This window comes from Anthonomus grandis, chromosome 16 (assembly GCF_022605725.1).
Source record: "Anthonomus grandis grandis chromosome 16, icAntGran1.3, whole genome shotgun sequence".
NCBI classification, from domain to species: Eukaryota; Metazoa; Arthropoda; class Insecta; order Coleoptera; family Curculionidae; genus Anthonomus; species Anthonomus grandis.
Window position 1 is genome coordinate 21,306,289 of NC_065561.1, and position 19,065 is coordinate 21,325,353.

The window sequence follows — 19,065 nt, forward strand, 5'->3', positions numbered from 1 at the left end:
CATGCCCTTAATTTTCAAGGGCAACACATGGGAAGAAGCGAAAAAGACTTTGTGTGTGGGTTTTGGACAGGTCAGGGATTGGTTATGTACCCAAAAACTCACGATAAACATGGAGAAGATAAATTATATAGCTTTTTCTATGTAATAAAAATAGACCACCATTTAATTATATAACTGTCAAGCATAAAACTAACGAAGTAATCACTGAAACTTATAAAACTAAATATCTTGGCATTATCATTGACCAACACTTAAAATGGAATCAACATATTGGTTATCTCTGTGATAAAGTCAGAACTTTAATACATAAATTTTATGTTCTTCGGGAAATAATGGGCAATAAATTATGTTTGCTTGTTTATAAATCATTAGCTGAGTCTCTCCTGTCGTATTGCATAATTGCATGGGGCGGTACTTATAAAACTATTCTTCAACCTTTAAAAGTAGTACAAAACTACATTCTTAGGGTCATTCATAGGAAAAATAAGCTCTGCTCTACCGAGTTACTTTATAATGAAAATATTAGTGATATAAGTCATCTGTATGTACAAAACGTATGCTCTTTTGTACATAAAACTGATATAGCAAAGAGACAAATGTACCAGAAGTAATATGTACAACAATTTGAGTTTACCACAAAATCATTTTATAGATTATTTAGGGCCAAAATTTTATAACTTACTTCCTCCTGATATTAAAAATATAAAAAACCATAGAATATTCAATAGAGAAATGAAAAACTACATATATATTAATTTTAATAAATTTAGACCAATGATTAATTGAATTTACTGGTTCAACAGCGTATTATGTTTGATCTTTTCTTTTCGTGGTTTTAATGTAAATAGTGTATATTTTTAAATGTAACAGATTTATCTGAAATTACGTTATTTTCATTTAGGTTCAATTTTGTTTTTGATTATTGATATTGAATTGATTTAAAACATGTATTCTGTTATATTTCTTACTAGTTTATTTTTGTGTATAATATGTATATTATTCTGTTAATAAGTTTATTTTGATTGTTAAGGAAAGAGTTGGAATCCAAGCATTTTTTGTAAGAATTATACTCTTACAAAAAATGCTTGGTTTTTCTGATATTGTAATTCGAACATAAGCATGCACAAGTATTAAGTTACTTAAATGCTTATTTCGTATATTATAAACATTTCGTATATGTAATAGAAAATAAGGACAGCATAAAAATAAAGTGAGAGACTTGACGGAAAAACGAACCTACGAATTATGACTGGAATAAGTTATAGGGATAATATACTACTGCCTGTAATTGCTCCATAATTACACGAAATGGGCCCAAATTCGTTGTTGCAACAAGATAATGTCCCACCACATCGATCACGGCTTGTACGAATCGCTATTGAGGAAAATCAAATCAATCTTCCACCCTGGCCCTCTACCTCACCGGACCTTAATCCAATTGAGCATGTTTGGGATTGGTTAAAAAGGCAACTTCTTCAACGATTTGACTTTTTTCAAAGCGCTCTGGAGCTTCGTCTTGCTGTGACACATGTTTGGGAGGAGTTGCCCCAAGAATTAATTAATAATTCAATTTTAAGTATGCCTAGGCGATGCCAAAGTGTTATTAATAATAGAGGTGGACCATCTGGCTACTAGTTTAATTTGTATTTGGTAAATTTTTATTTTTATAATAAACGGCAATAAAAGAGATTTTGTTCTTTATTTTTATTTGGGCCCTAAATTATGAGTAAATTATCATCTACAAAAAAAAGTTAATAATTATATTGTTATTTTATTCGAATAATGTAAAAAAATTGCAATAATTAATTTTTTTCCAATCTTCTCAAAAATATTAACATATTTGTATGTGTTCCCTAGAACATTTTGATGTGTGTATATTCTATATAAGAAAAAAAAATTATGAAATAAGTAAATATATCTTTATTTTAATTTTCTTCGGGTGTTCTCTTTGGATTTCTTACTTTGTTTATTACTATTAATGTATTCAATGTTTATAATTAACCGTACTGCTAATAAGATATTAAAATATTACCAGTGTATAAACCACTAATTAAGTTGTTATTTTTGATTACTAGGTATGATTATGATTAATAAATTATTTAAAAAAAAAATAAATTCTATATCTCACCTTGTCGTAGCAATATAACGATTTGGAGAAATTGCCTGCTTTCAAATGACTGTTCGCCTCTTCGTGCCATAATTTAGATTCCTTTTTTTGGTTTGCTGTCTTCACCATAGACTCTGTCCGTTGCCTCTTTCTTTGGTCACCCATCCTCGTATTAAACCTGAAAACGCGAAATTGCCTCAAAGAACCCGTTCATCTGAAGCAGAATTGCCTAAAAATTCAAATATCAGCCGTCGATCTGTACCATACTTTCAAAATTAAATTAAACTTTCTCAGATCTGAAACATTCCGCCATTACCCGGCAAACGATTTAAATCATAATATTACTAGTTGAGGCAAAGTTCCGTATCTCTTCCGTGATCAAATACGGTTTTCGTTGTTGTTATATGCATGTTGTAATCCTCATAAATTTTAAAATAAACGATGCAGTTGAATTTCGATGACGGAATTGGGCTCGTTTTTCCTTTTATTTTAGATCAAAAATAATTTCGGGGATGCAATGGTCTATATGGCTTTTTATTGGCATATATATATGGCAATAATGGATAGACATCAAACAAAGTGTGGTCGTACTAAAAATGTATTAAAACCTTATCAGAATTAGAGACAATATTATTATTTGTGTCTTACTGTTTGAACTAGACACAAATAAGTTATCTCATCTTAAAGCAAGGGTTATTGGCATGTTACTTCCTTTTAAAAAAGTACCTCCCTTATTATACAAATTTAAATAATGTATCCAAAAATGACTCTGGAAGTACCTACATATAAATAAAAACTGCGTACCGTAAAATTAATTTTTCGCATTTTAGTATCCGATGATGTCTACTACTAATACAACTTACCCAATTCACTTGCACAAAATCACCATAACTAAAATAGTTGTTTTAATGCGTTTATTGAAACAGGTTAATCCATAGATTGACGAATTGAAGTAAACTGATTACGGACGACCTCGAGAAACCACGCTGCTGGCTTAAGCAACCCCTTTTTCCCCCCTAACCCTGGCAAATCCCTTAACATGACTTCCCTTAATTCGTACAGGTTGTCGATTCAGAACTAAATTAACGGAAAATAAAGTTGTCGATGCCAAACGAGGCTGCTCGGGCTTATAAAGCGGGTTCAAACCGTTGTTTAGATTTTACTATTTCATTATAATGGTCTAATGCAGATTAAGGGGTGACTTAAAAGAGACACATTTTAATCTATTTAATATATAGGGTGTTGATCTTCAACTGCCTCGACATGATTTATCATTTTTCCAAGGCAGTTGAGAAAAATTTTTTTAGACCTTTTAAACTGAATCACCAACTGATTGGATATATAATTTCTTATTTATTCTAGGCAGTTAAAGAAATTCTTAATTTTTTCCAGGCATTCAATATTTTTCTATGCCATCGCATCATTTTTCCTAATAGTGTCTGGATCATCTGGAAATAGGGTTTTTCTTCCTTGGTTTGTCCAATTATACCCGAAAAACATCCCGTTATTCTCATACGCGAGTCTCCATATCTGAGCCAACCTTGTGACGCAACATCAGTAGTAACATCGATTGTTGATATTTCGAAAATGAAGTGGAACACAACGAATAACAATTTGTATTTTCAATAATGTATTTTTAGGCAATATCATATTTTATTTATATATGTAGCACATTTCTGATAAATAAATATACATTATTACTATTATTATTACTCTTCTAATTCTCAGGCTGAGATAGGGATATATACAAAATTTCAACTGCCTGGACGAAATTTTTAATTTATTCCAGGCAGTTAAAAGATTTTTTTCCAGGCAGTCAAGGATATAACTTGAACACTCTGAGCGTGATTATTCATTTTTTCCACACATTTACGAGAATTTTTCTCAAGCTCTTCAAACTAAATATTTAATTGCCTGGACGTAATTTCTTATTTATTCCAGGCAGTTGAAAATTTTTTTTCCAGGCAGTCAAGGCTATAACTTAAACAGGCTGAGCGTGATTTTTAATTTTTTTCCAGGCATTTAACAGAATTTTATTCAAGCTCTTCAAACCAAATATTTAATTGCCTGGACGAATTTTTTTATTTATTCCAGGCAGTTGAAGAAATTCATAATATATTCCAGGCATTCAATATTAAAATTTCAACTGCCCGGACGGAATTTCTTATTTATTCCAGGCAGTTGAAGGATTTTTATTCCAGGCAGTCAAGGCTAAAACTTCAACAGTCTGAGCGTGATTTTTCATTTTTTCCTGGCAATTGAGAGAATTTTTCTTAAGCTTTTCAAACTACATATTCATTTGCCTGGACGAAATTTCATATTTAATCCAGGCAGATGAAGGATTTTTTTCCAGGCAGTCAAGCCTATAAATTCAACAGTCTCAGCGTAATTTGTCATTTTTTCCAGGCATTTGAGAGAATTTTTCTCAAGTTCTTCAAATACTCGTCCAATTTAAATATTAAATATTCAAATGCCTGGACGTAATTTCTTATTTATTCCAGGCAGTTGAAGGATTTTTTTCCAAGCAGTCAAGCCCAAAAATTCAACAGTCTGAGCGTGATTTGTCATTTTTTCCAGACAGTTGACAGAATTTTTCTCAAGCCCTTCAAACTACATACTCAATTGCCTGGACGTAATTTTTTATTTATTCCAGGCAGTTGAAGGATTTTTTTCCAGGCAGTTAGCCTTGACTGCCAGACTTCAGCAGTCTGAGCGTGATTTTAAATTTTTTCCAGGCATTTAAGAGAATTTTATTCAAACTTTTCAAATATTCGTCCAATTTAAATATTAAATATTCAAATGCCTGGACGTAATTTCTTATTTATTTAAGGCGGTTAAAAGATTTTTTTTCCAGGCAGTCAAGGCTCAAACTTCAACAGTCTAAGAGTGATTTTTCATTTTTTCCAGGCAGTTGAGAGAATTTTTCTCAAGCTCTTCAAACTAAATATTCAATTGCCTGGACGTAATTTCTTATTTATTCCAAGCAGTTGAATAAATTCATAATATGTTCCAGGCATTCAATATTGAAATTTCAACTGCCTGGACGAAATTTCTTATTTATTCCAGGCAGTTGAAGGGAATTTTTGATATTTTCCAAATAATTGAAATCCTTGTAATTTGATGAGCAAAAATGGTGTATTAGAAGTGGTGTTTTTTAGGTAAATTGGTCAATTAGTGCACATAATTGTTTCTAGCCCTTCCTCTCCTTCTTGAAACTCGATGGTATAAATATTATCATTAACATACATAAATGTTCTACTGTAGGGCCTTGAAAATGAGTTAAATATAATTCGAAACGTTGGTCAGAAATAAACAGTTTTCTTCAGCAATTGACCAACTTACCCAAAAAAACAGCACGTCTAATTGAAATTCAATTACCTGAACGTGATGTTTTTTTTTTTATTCATTTATTTTACACATAATTCTATATTAATTATTATTATAGTTGACTTATTTAATTTTTAAATTGACACCTTTTATATCGATATAAAAACTGATGCACACGAATAACATGTTATGTATTGAGCTATGATACGCATTATTAGACTATATACATGTGATTTTATTTAAATATACTCAAAAGAACCTAAGTAAATCGCAAAATAAAGAAAAAACTAATAGATAATAATCTGAAATTTGCGTGCCGTGCTACATAATTGTCATTTACCGTTTCCATTTTCTATCATGCAATATATTTGCTGTGCCATATTTATCAGACGTTCCTGGAATGCGGTTACCATTAATAATGTTTTGTCAATTTTACGTTTTACACAGTAGGCACATTTTAATTTAAAAATCACTTAATTGAAACGATAAAGTTTGGGGTTTTTTCGGCATATTTTTTTTATCTCAGAAATCTCAATTATATTATTTGTTAATAATTAACATGTTTAGAATGCTTTGTGAACATCGAAAGCATGAAAAAAAACTAATAAATGCTGAAGTTTCTACTAAGGTAGATCTACATGGAAAAAAATAATTTTTCTCTTACAATGTAGAAAAACAAAATATAAACTGAAACTTGTTTTTGCCTAAATTGATTTAAATAGAGAAAGCATCAATTGAGCCTCTTTTTTCCCACATATTTTGCCATTAAAACTAGGCAAATAATAACGATTTTTCTTTAACAAAATATGAACCATATGTACTACAGTAAATCGCTTTTATAATGATGCCAATTCCTTCCAGCATACCACCACAGATCTAAATAGCTACGCAAGTAGCTATTTTTGCGTAGCTATTTAGATCTGTGATACCACTAATAGAAAACGTTTTTTTTTTTGAAAAGGTGGTTCGAAAGTTAAACGTTTATTTTTTTACTTCAATTCTGCCAAAAACGAATAGACAAGCGAAAAAATAGGCCCCAACCAAAAATGCCTTAGCTACCCTAATTTTTAACCCAGGAACGCGTTTCTACCCTCAAATCCTTCCCCAGGAATGCCTTTATACGAATCTAAAAGATTTATGAAGATATTTTAATTAGTTCTCAAGTTATGCCTAAAAATGTCCCCCAATGGAAACAAACCTTAATATCACAATATGCGTTTCAAAAACCTCAGATTCGGTGGCTTTGGGACCTTGTCGAACAAAACAGCCCCTAACTCAAAAACTTTTTGAGCCACAAAAATTGTTTCAGTATGAAACTATTGGAAAAGAAACGCCTTTTCTTCGAGTAAAACTCTTTCGAAAAAATTCCAATTTTTCCTGAAAATATAGACAGGAAAAGTGAAAATTTATTTAATTATTGACCTCAACCAAAAGTGACCCCTGGCCACCCCATTTTTTGCCTTCGAAGCACGTTTCCACCCTCACATCCATCCCTAGGAATCCCTTTATACGAATTTAAAAGAACCGTGATCATAATTTAATTAGTTCCCAAGTTATGGCCAAAAATCTCCCCTAAAGGATACAATCTTGATATACAATTGATGGATAAAAAAAAATAAAGCCATTTTACATGCACCCTATTCATTTTACTATAACATTTAATTACACCCAAATAAAACATCGGAAACCGTCTGTACAATACGCGTTTACCCATCAAATAACCCGCATAATTACTACTATTAAAAATAAATAAAATCAGACGCAACATTCCTGGCGAGCAGTACGGTTTCAGTACAACGTGAAATAATTTAAAATACTTTTTAATAGATTGGCGAAGGCGCAAGATATATTTCAGATATTTCAAATATTGCAAATCGGCTCGGACCCCCGTTTAAGGAATCGCCGAGAAATATTAACTCCGTTATATTGAATAGTGTAATTATGTGTTTTACTATAATGTAGTGTAATATAATTGTGACTGTATGAGGGAGTTTTAGGATCATGTAATGATTTTCCTAATAACTCAGTTTATTCACAAAAAATCCAAAAATAATAATATAAATCCGATATGAAGCAAACAAACTGTTAGATGAGCTACAAAATTTTTCCACGGAAAACGTCGACAATTTCTGCCTGGAGATTAAGTTATGTATCCCAATCAGTTCCTTACGACTAAGGAATCTCTGTCTGGCCAATATTAACGTGTACAAATATCTGTGTCTTCCGTCGCAAAAAGTCAGCACCATATGGCTGCCGACTGCTTTCAATATTTGAACGTTACCGGCAAATAGTTTTGGGCTTCGTATACCTGTAGAATAACCTCATATTAATAACCCAATTAACCAAACACGTGCATTACATACCATCTAGCTTAGGACTGATCCAGTATCCCGGATCAATAATTTCATATCTGTAAAATGCCTCAACACTATTCTCCTCTGTTTCATAATACATTCGTAAGTATTGGGTGAAGTCTGGATACGTATAATCCGGTACATAATGGACTTGGTAAGGGTCCTTATATAGACCATTATCGTTTTCTTGGAACCTTTAATTAAAATAATTGGAAACCTTTATGTACACCTTATTTCTTACTCACCTATTTAGTTCATTCGAAGGATATTTTGGTCTTTTTCTTCTATATTTCTCCTCGTCTAGGTCTTCATTTGAATACGGTTGATAGCTACTCAGATGGACTATGGGACATGTGCTCATTATGGGATTTCGACCGATATAATTGTCGATGTATGTATGATTAATTTTTTCGACTACGAACCATATACCCAGCATCTACAACAAAAAAGATATATATAACAGCTGACTTTAGCGATCTAATGGTAAAAAGGTTTAGATCAAGAAAATTGGAGTTTTTACTTGATTTACGCCTTGAATTTCCTTGAAATGTCACTTTTCTTATATAAGTTAATTCACTTGTAATGAATTTTCAATTTTCGTGTCAATATTTTCCCAAAAAATTGATTTTTGTTTAAAAGAGTTTTATTCAAAGAAAAAGCGTTTTTTTCCGAATAGTTCCATATTAAAACGATTTTTGTGCCTCAAAAACTTGTTGAGTTAGAGACGATTAAGGCCTGCTAGATTCTAAAGTCACCGAATTTGAGGTTTTTGAACCGCATATTGCCTTATGAAGATTTGTATCCAGTAATTTTTCGGCATAACTTGGGAACTAATTAAAATATCGTCATAATTCTTTTAGATTCGTATAAAGGGATTCCTAATGATCGATTTGAGGGTGGAAACGTGCTTCTGGAGCAAAAATTGAGGTAGTTAAAGCTCTTTTGGTTAGAACCTATTTTTGCACTTAATTTTATACTAAATGATCACTTTTTCGGATTTTTGCGAAAAAATGATTTGTTTTCAAAAGAGTTTCACTTAAAGGAAAGTGCATTTTTTTCCAATAGTTTAATACCAAAATGAGTTTTGTACCTCAAAAACTTTTTGATTTAGGTGCAATTTTGTGCGGTAAGATCCTAAAGCCACCGAATTTGATGTTTTTGAAAGGCATATTGCCTTATCAGGATTTGTATCCATGGGGGGACATTTTTGGGCATAATTTGGGAACTAATTAAGATATCGTCACAATTCTTTTAGATTCGTATAAAGGGATTCCTTAGGATCGATTTCAGGGTAGAAACGTGCTTCTGAAGTAAAAATTGAGGTAGTTAAAGCTCTTTTGGTTAGGACCTATTTTTGCACTTAATTTTATACTAAATGTTCCCTTTTCCGGTCTATATTTTTGCGAAAAAATTATTTGTTTTCAAAAGAGTTTCATTTAAAGAAAAGTGCGTTTTTTCCAATAGTTCAATACCAAAACGAGTTTTGTACCTCAAAACCTTTTTGAGTTAGGGGCAATTTTGTGCGGTAAGATACCAAAGCTACTGAATTTGAGGTTTTTGAAACGCATATTGCCTTATCAAGATTTGTATCCATGGGGGGACATTTTTGGGTATAACTTGGGAACTAGTTAAGATATCGTCACAATTCTTTTAGATTCGTATAAAGGGATTCCTGATGATCGATTTGAGGGTAAAAACGTGCTTCTGGGGCAAAAATTGAGGTAGTTAAAGCTCTTTTGGCTAGAGCCTATTTCTGCACTTATTTTTATACTAAATGTTCCTTTTTCCAGTCTATATTTTTGCGAAAAAATTATTTATTTTCAAAAGAGTTTCACTTAAAGGGAAAGTGCATTTTTTCCAATAGTTTAATACCAAAACGAGTTTTTTGCCTCAAAAACTTTTTGAGTTAGGGGCGATTTTGTGCGGTAAGATACCAAAGCCACTGAATTTGAGGTTTTTGAAACGCATATTGCCTTATCAAGATTTGTATCCACTAGGGGACATATTTGCTCATAACTTGGGAATTAATTAAAATATCGTCACAATTCTTTTAGATTCGTATAAAGGGATCCCTGAGGATCGATTTGAGGGTAGAAACGTGCTTCTGGAGCAAAAATTGAGATAGTTAAAGCTTTTTTGGTTGGGGCCTATTTTTGCACTTAATTTTATACTAAATGTTCACTTTTCCGGTCTATATTTTTGCGAAAAAATTATTTGTTTTCAAAAGAGTTTCACTTAAAGCAAAATGCATTTTTTTCCAATAGTTTAATACCAAAACGAGTTTTGTACCTCAAAAACTTTTTGAGTTAGGCGCGATTTTGTGCGGTAAGATACCAAAGCTACTGAATTTGAGGTTTTTGAAACGCATATTGCCTTATCAAGATTTGTATCCATGGGGGGACATTTTTGGACATAACTTGGGAACTAATTAAGATATCGTCACAATTCTTTCAGATTCGTATAAAGGGATTCCTGAGGATCGATTTCAGGGTAGAAACGTGCTTCTGGAGCAAAAATTGAGATAGTTAAAGCTCTTTTCGTTAGGACCTATTTTTGCACTTAATTTTATACTAAATGTTCACTTTTCCGGTCTATATTTTTGCGAAAAAATGATTTGTTTTCAAAAGAGTTTCACTTAAAGGAAAGTGCATTTTTTTCTAATAGTTTAATACCAAAATGAATTTTGTACCTCAAAAACTTTTTGATTTAGGTGCAATTTTGTGCGGTAAGATCCTAAAGCCACCGAATTTGAGGTTTTTGAAAGGCATATTGCCTTATCAAGATTTGTATCCATTAGGGGACATTTTTGCTCATAACTTGGGAACTAATTAAGACATCGTCACAATTCTTTTAGATTCGTATAAAGGGATTCCTAAGGATCGATTTCAAGGTAGAAACGCCCTTCTGAGACAAAAATTGAAGTAGTTAAGGCATTTTTGGTTAGGGCCTATTTTTTCGCTTATTCTCATAATAAATTCTCACTTTTGCTACCTATATCTTAGCAAAAAAAAGTAAGTTTTACTTAAAGAAAAAGTGTTTTTTTTTCCCAATAGTTTGATACCAAAAAGGAATTTTGTGACTTAAAAACTTTTTGATTTAGGGGCGATTATATTTCACAATGTCCCAAAGGCACCGAGTTTAAGGTTTTTTGAAACGCATATTGTCATATCGAGATTTGTATCCGTTGGTAGACATTTTTGAGCATAACTTGGAAACTAATTAAAATATCGTCACAATTCTTTTAGATTCGTATAACGGGATTCCTGAGGATCGATTTGAGGGTAGAAATGTATTCCTGAGGCAAAAATTGGGGTAATTATGGCACTTTTGGTAAGGGCCTATTTTTTCTCTTCATTTGATAATAAAAGTTCACTTTTCCTGCTTATATTTTCACAAAAAATTTTTTTTTAAAGTTTCACTCAAATAAAAAGCATTTTCTTTCCCAATAGTTTCATATCAAGAATACGTGAAACATAATTTTATTGCGATTGTCAATGAATCATTGGTTTAAAATAGGATTTCATATAGAAAAGTGAGTGAAAACCAAAGTTTCGTTACATTCTATTTTACTTTTCAGTTATGCCTTGAATCATTTGGAAATTTAACTTCTTTATTTCACATGAAAGCTTCATTTTATTGCGACGGTATTATGTCTCTTTAAGTCAAAGACGTGCATATAAAAGCATATAAAAAAAATTACAAAACAAGTCATATATTTCTTGCTAATAATTAAAAACATAAACAATTTACAACTTAATTAAGTAAAAAACTAAAACCGAACAACATCCCAACCACCAATTGAATCTACTGACTAGTGCCCCGCTGCACGTTTTTTCCACATAATTCGTCCTCAAGGCTTGACTTATAAGCATCCGGTGTACCCCACTAACGTCCTGCGATGACAAGAAATTCTCCCTGGATAGCACCAGGGAATACAGTTGTTTCACTTCCTTTAAATGCTTGCAAACCGTTAGCACCATGTGACTGCCCACTACTTTTAATACTTGCATGTTACCGATAAAGTGCTGAAGATTATCTGGAACACCTTGGAAAGAATCAGATGGGTTAAATATTGTATCGAATTATCCTGTTAGTTAGTTTTACCATATTCTGGTCCGGAAATGATCCAATAACTGGGTTCGCTGCTGTTATACCTGACGTGATGGATAACGGTGTCTCTACCGTCGCTAAGATAAAGGTTCAGATATTTAGTTCCGTAGAGTTGTGCATATACGTTTTGCATGGCTCTTCTACGTTCGTAATCGTACGTTGTTCGTCTAAAATAATTGTTTACAAATAAGATGAATAACTGCAAAGCGACATATTACCTATCAAAATCATCCAGTTGTCTATTATAATCTTGCTGACTGGTAAAAGTGGAATCCCGATTAGTCGGGTTGGATCTCAAATTTATATTTTCAGGTTCCTGTTGTGGCAATCTATGAGGATATTGGGCACCATAAGTCGTATCGTAGTTTTTGTAAATCGGGTTGTAAGTGGTCGATTCGACGTTATCGCGTGAAATATGAAGCACCGGACAAGTGGTCAGGTTGAGGCGGTAATCTCGGTCTTCCGTGTGGATTATTTTCTCCATGACGTACCATATGCCTTCCAGCTGGAACAGAAACAAGTTGCTTGCACTCGTACACCTTTGCACTCACTCACTCACTCACTGTATAAAATGACTATTTTCCGTTCATTAACGATTTACAGGACTTAAATAAAAATATATTATGTAATTAAAAAAAATTGTTTTATTTACTTGTGAATCGTCTATGACCTGCTGCCGATGAAACTTCTTGCAAAAATAGTTGGAGCTTGAGAAATCGTTGACGGCCGAACACTGTCGAGGTCCATAAAGAAGCACGAAAATCAAACCAAAGAACGTCGGTAACATCGTAACACTGAATGTTGTTTTTTATGCAGAACTTTTTTAAAGGAAGTTGTCACTTTCCCGACTCCACTTCACTACTAAAGGAACTGACTAATTTTGAATATTAATATTCGAGAGGATTAAGTGGTTTTTGTTTTTCTCAGTGGGACGAAGGTATTACGTGTCTTGTTAGTGCTTAATTTAAGTCAATTTGATCTAATTAGCTTGTAGAAGATAGACATAATGTAAATTAATATTATTATTTGAAATTTTTTATCGAGTGAGTAAAAAGATATGTTTACCATCTGAGTTAAAGAATTGCTTTTAATTAATTGTCTCCTTTACGTGATTGACTTCTAAGACCGTTATGGCAATTTTATTTACACAGATCTCTCTATTAAGGGCAATCGCGCGATTAATTACCTGATCTATAACAATGCTCTGTTGAAATATACAGGTATGTCCATCACTGTATTAAAAAAAATACAAAATCAGTGTATTAAAGAATTTGACCAGTCGTCGTATATGTACGACTAAATAAACCAACAAAGATGTGCCCTCATAGTAGACTTTCATAATTAAATGAATAGTAATAAGTATACTTATAACGAATTTCCATTGTACAAGCAAAAATAATTATATATTATTTCTTCTAGCCCTGAAGAAGAGAATAAACATTTTCGAAAAGCTTGGTGGTAACTTAAAAAGCATTTTATTTCAACAATAGCCCCCATCAGGACCGATGCCTCAAGAAAATTGATGAAAAAAAATTAATAAAATTTTTTTGTTATATATATACGTCTCACGACGAATAGACACGATCGATATCTCAAAAACTATTTTTTTTCAAAAATTCTGAAAATTTGGCAACGTGGCACAGTCGATGGGGGCCGCACACAACTAAAATATTTTGACAGTTATGTCCGGCTATATCGGAAGTAGGTATCAACTTCGTTATTTTAAATGGAACATCCTGTATATTTTTACATTTTTGGCTTTCTTTATATTTTGTGTATAATGTCCCATACCTCCCATAAGCCTAACCGTTTTTGACATATTTTTAATTTCATTTGAAAAATTATGTTTATAAGCCCTAACATAATTACCGATTACTCCCTTTTAGTAGCTTCTATTTATTGGTTAGTTTTCGTTTTATTTTAAAGGAACGACCAGTTTAAAAGACTATTTTAATATTTGACTAAAAAAAATACAGGGGGGTCGAAAAGTAGTATTAAAAATTAAAATTAAAAAATTATTAAAAATCAATTTTTTTAAATGGAAACTCCCTATTTTTATTATTTTTTTCATACAATTCAATTATATATATATATAAATATATACACCCTGTATATATATATAAAGCAAGGTCGAAACTCTTCTATTAGCTAAGATCTCGCATTTTTGGAGCCCATTTTTGGCCTCAAAAACGGACGTCGAAAACGACTTTTTCAGGATTTTCAAAATGCTCTCATTCCCTTAGTTCTGCTCGGATCCTGTTATAACCCGGTGTTTTCGTAATCTAGGTGACCCAAATAAGACGCTGGTATACTTAGTTTGATTTCGAAAAAAATCAATTTTTGGTGAAAAAATTCGATACGGGGGGGTATACCTGAAAAATGAAAAATCCCAAACTTTGAAGGTCGATATCTCGGCTTCTATGGGAGCTATCGGGAAAATTCCAACGGTTTTGTCTTAGTTTCGTCCTTCTGAATCCAACGAGACCATCGGCAAAGTCGTAGCTTTTACGATAGCCGAGATATGGCATTTTTGATGCCCATTTTTGGCCTCAAAAACGGACGTCGAAAACGACTTTTTCAGGATTTTCAAAGTGCTCTCATTCCCTTAGTTCTGCTCGGATCCTGTTATAACCCGGTGTTTTCGTAATGTAGGTGACCCAAATAAGACGCTGGTATACTTAGTTTGAATTCGAAGAAAATCAATTTTTGGTGAAAAAATTCGATACGGGGGGGTATACCCGAAAAATGAAGAATTCCAAAGTTTGAAGGTCGATATCTCGGCTTCTATGGGAGCTATCGGGAAAATTCCAACGGTTTTGTCTTAGTTTCGTCCTTCTGAATCCAACGAGACCATCGGCAAAGTCGTAGCTTTTACGATAGCCGAGATATGGCATTTTTGATGCCCATTTTTGGCCTCAAAAACGGGACGTCGAAAACGACTTTTTCAGGATTTTCAAAGTGCTCTCATTCCCTTAGTTCTGCTCGGATCCTGTTATAACCCGGTGTTTTCGTAATCTAGGTGACCCAAATAAGACGCTGGTATACTTAGTTTGATTTCGAAAAAAATCAATTTTTGGTGAAAAAATTCGATACGGGGGGGTATACCTGAAAAATGAAAAATCCCAAACTTTGAAGGTCGATATCTCGGCTTCTATGGGAGCTATCGGGAAAATTCCAACGGTTTTGTCTTAGTTTCGTCCTTCTGAATCCAACGAGACCATCGGCAAAGTCGTAGCTTTTACGATAGCTGAGATATGGCATTTTTGATGCCCATTTTTGGCCTCAAAAACGGACGTCGAAAACGACTTTTTCAGGATTTTCAAAGTGCTCTCATTCCCTTAGTTCTGCTCGGATCCTGTTATAACCCGGTGTTTTCGTAATCTAGGTGACCCAAATAAGACGCTGGTGTACTTAGTTTGAATTTGAAAAAAATCAATTTTTGGTGAAAAAATTCGATACGGGGGGGTATACCCGAAAAATGAAAAATCCCAAACTTTGAAGGTCGATATCTCGGCTTCTATGGGTCCTATCGGGAAAATTCCAACGGTTTTGTCTTAGTTTCGTCATTCTAAATCTAACGAGACCATCCGCAAAGTCGTAGCTTTTACGATAGCTGAGATATGGCATTTTTGATGCCCATTTTTGGCCTCAAAAACGGACGTCGAAAACGACTTTTTCAGGATTTTCAAAGTGCTCTCATTCCCTTAGTTCTGCTCGGATCCTGTTATAACCCGGTGTTTTCGTAATCTAGGTGACCCAAATAAGACGCTGGTGTACTTAGTTTGAATTTGAAAAAAATCAATTTTTGGTGAAAAAATTCGATACGGGGGGGTATACCCGAAAAATGAAAAATCCCAAAGTTTGAAGGTCGATATCTCGGCTTCTATGGGTCCTATCGGGAAAATTCCAACGGTTTTGTCTTAGTTTCGTCGTTCTAAATCCAACGAGACCATCCGCAAAGTCGTAGCTTTTACGATAGCTGAGATATGGCATTTTTGATGCCCATTTTTGGCCTCAAAAACGGACGTCGAAAACGACTTTTTCAGGATTTTCAAAGTGCTCTCATTCCCTTAGTTCTGCTCGGATCCTGTTATAACCCGGTGTTTTCGTAATGTAGGTGACCCAAATAAGACGCTGGTGTACTTAGTTTGAATTTGAAAAAAATCAATTTTTGGTGAAAAAATTCGATACGGGGGGGTATACCCGAAAAATGAAAAATCCCAAAGTTTGAAGGTCGATATCTCGGCTTCTATGGGTCCTATCGGGAAAATTCCAACGGTTTTGTCTTAGTTTCGTCGTTCTAAATCCAACGAGACCATCCGCAAAGTCGTAGCTTTTACGATAGCTGAGATATGGCATTTTTGATGCCCATTTTTGGCCTCAAAAACGGACGTCGAAAACGACTTTTTCAGGATTTTCAAAGTGCTCTCATTCCCTTAGTTCTGCTCGGATCCTGTTATAACCCGGTGTTTTCGTAATCTAGGTGACCCAAATAAGACGCTGGTATACTTAGTTTGAATTCGAAAAAAATCAATTTTTGGTGAAAAAATTCGATACGGGGGGGTATACCCGAAAAATGAAAAATCCCAAAGTTTGAAGGTCGATATCTCGGCTTCTATGGGTCCTATCGGGAAAATTCCAACGGTTTTGTCTTAGTTTCGTCGTTCTAAATCCAACGAGACCATCCGCAAAGTCGTAGCTTTTACGATAGCCGAGATATGGCATTTTTGATGCCCATTTTTGGCCTCAAAAACGGACGTCGAAAACGACTTTTTCAGGATTTTCAAAGTGCTCTCATTCCCTTAGTTCTGCTCGGATCCTGTTATAACCCGGTGTTTTCGTAATCTAGGTGACCCAAATAAGACGTTGGTATACTTAGTTTGAATTCGAAAAAAATCAATTTTTGGTGAAAAAATTCGATACGGGGGGGTATACCTGAAAAATGAAAAATCCCAAACTTTGAAGGCCGATATCTCGGCTTCTATGGGAGCTATCGGGAAAATTCCAACGGTTTTGTCTTAGTTTCGTCGTTCTAAATCCAACGAGACCATCCGCAAAGTCGTAGCTTTTACGATAGCCGAGATATGGCATTTTTGATGCCCATTTTTGGCCTCAAAAACGGACGTCGAAAACGACTTTTTCAGGATTTTCAAAGTGCTCTCATTCCCTTAGTTCTGCTCGGATCCTGTTATAACCCGGTGTTTTCGTAATCTAGGTGACCCAAATAAGACGCTGGTATACTTAGTTTGATTTCGAAAAAAATCAATTTTTGGTGAAAAAATTCGATACGGGGGGGTATAGAGTTAGGACAAATTTTCCATCTTTTAAGGTTTTTTTTCATCAATAATATCGGTTTAGACTTTCAACATGATCCGTTCTAACTATACTAAAACAGCCTATATATTCCTACATAAATTTATTATATATTGTCATTTATAATGAAATTGAATAATTTAGTTATGGACCCTTAAAAAATATTTATTTGTCTATTGTTTCTGGAAATCGATTAAAAATTCGAATGGCACTGGAACGTTTGCATTCCTACTGTACAGGGTATTAAAAAAACTCCACCTACACAATCACTTAAGTTGCCTAATTAATTCCATTGAACGCTTACTTCAGCCTTAGTTAATTAATATACAGGACTATTGACTCGTTTTTCGTATCCTTTTAATTGATATTCACACTAAAACTTGGAGAAACTTCTATGTGAGCATCCAAACTGGGATTTAATTAAATCGTGTCCCACTGATGGTGTTATCTAAGCAAGGGTCAGCAAATTGGCATTCTAAACTGCGTATTTTTTTCCTTATATAAAAATCAGTCATAGTTGCTCGAGCTGATAAGAGCTCCCTCATAACACACAATAATAAGAATTACTAAGCGCCAACGATCAACATTGAAGAATTTTTATCACCCTATATATTATTTTCGTTTTACGATTTTTATACAAGTATATAATGGAGTGCACTTTTGGATTTCGGTTAGTTCAAAGAGCGTGTAGTTATCGATTATTATAAATAATTCGGGCGTTTCTTTTGATAAGAGTTTATAACATGGGTAAGTTAATAATATGTATTATAAGTATATGAATTATGAATATACTTAAAGAGAATCTTGCTACATTTAAGAAAGCTCTTCTATGCTACCTACACCGGCTTTGCAAAGGCTTTTAACAAGGTGAAATTGAAAGTTCTTTAAGCCAAATAAAGATGAAAGAATCAAATCATTGTGTAATATCTGGAGTTCCTTAAAGGTCCCACTGATGTGCTTCCCTTTTATTCATATTATTTATCAATGATCTTCTGGAATTGTTGAATGACGACTGCAAATGCATTGGGCCTCCGAGGGTCAAATATAATAAGAGCTAACTTAAAGGCATCATTTAAGATATTTTAATCTCTTTTACACTAGAATAGGGGAATTGCTGACACCCTCGAACCCTCCTTGGTAATTCTATTCTTAGAAGAGATTTATATGCTCAGGAAATGCCTCCTAAGTAAAGTAAAATTCCACTCGGAAATGAGAATCTTTAATAGTATAAAGTGCTTTGATCGAACATAATTTCTGTACCATACAACAACGTTTCCATTGAGAAAAATGAAGCTCTTTATGGCATTTATGGCTGCTCCAGGCATATGGTGTCCAAGCCAAGACTGTTTATTCATAGTCGGTGTCATTCTAGTATTTTGGGCGTTTGAAATATTTTTTTTATTTAATAACACACAAGAGGTAAGTTGTTAAAACATTGTTATCCAAATTGCATGCAGTAATTATGTTTTATTCAGCGGTAATGATCGTTTATTGTTTTAATAGGACTTTGCAGTATTTCTTAAATGTTTTTTTAAATATCATGAGGAGAAAAAGTTTTTCTACTTAACAAAAACCTTACAAAATTAAATAATATTATTAATTAATTTTCTTACAATTAGACAAATTAAATAAAATATAATATTTTAGTACAGCAATAAGTTACTGTTATGGTATTTACTTTTATAGAAAAGCCTGTTAACCACAATAAACAAAAAATTGTATGTCAAAAAAATATATATTTATGTAAACCCGATGTCCTTGATATGGCCATCGGCCAAACAGCAAATGAAACCGAAGACTCAGAGCTGGGAGAAGACTCTGAGCATAATACTTGGGAGTATTCTTTTGGGGAAA

General features: G+C 33.4%; 3 protein-coding genes across 3 annotated transcripts in view; 1 reads left to right on the forward strand and 2 right to left on the reverse strand.

Annotated features, from left to right (window-relative positions):
* Positions 1–7,449: 7,449 nt before the first annotated feature.
* LOC126745923 (uncharacterized) overlaps positions 7,450–19,065 on the reverse strand; it is a 36,418-nt gene continuing 24,802 nt past the window's right edge. Inside the window, exons 2-4 of the mRNA XM_050453987.1 lie at positions 8,034–8,224; positions 7,798–7,982; positions 7,450–7,742 (exon numbers count right to left, since the gene is read on the reverse strand). Coding sequence (XP_050309944.1) covers positions 7,450–7,742; positions 7,798–7,982; positions 8,034–8,224 — 669 coding nt within the window. The remainder of the gene's footprint in view (positions 7,743–7,797; positions 7,983–8,033; positions 8,225–19,065) is intronic.
* LOC126745921 (uncharacterized) lies at positions 11,480–12,793 on the reverse strand. The gene is made up of 4 exons (XM_050453986.1): positions 12,551–12,793; positions 12,117–12,403; positions 11,893–12,065; positions 11,480–11,833 (listed from the first exon to the last, which is right to left on the reverse strand). Exons 1-4 carry the CDS (start codon positions 12,683–12,685, stop codon positions 11,535–11,537), a joined length of 894 nt encoding a protein of 297 aa, XP_050309943.1. The 5' UTR covers positions 12,686–12,793; the 3' UTR covers positions 11,480–11,534.
* LOC126745919 (antichymotrypsin-2-like) overlaps positions 17,823–19,065 on the forward strand; it is a 75,350-nt gene continuing 74,107 nt past the window's right edge. The window contains exon 1 of the mRNA XM_050453985.1: positions 17,823–17,958. Coding sequence (XP_050309942.1) covers positions 17,955–17,958 — 4 coding nt within the window. The 5' untranslated portion in view covers positions 17,823–17,954. The remainder of the gene's footprint in view (positions 17,959–19,065) is intronic.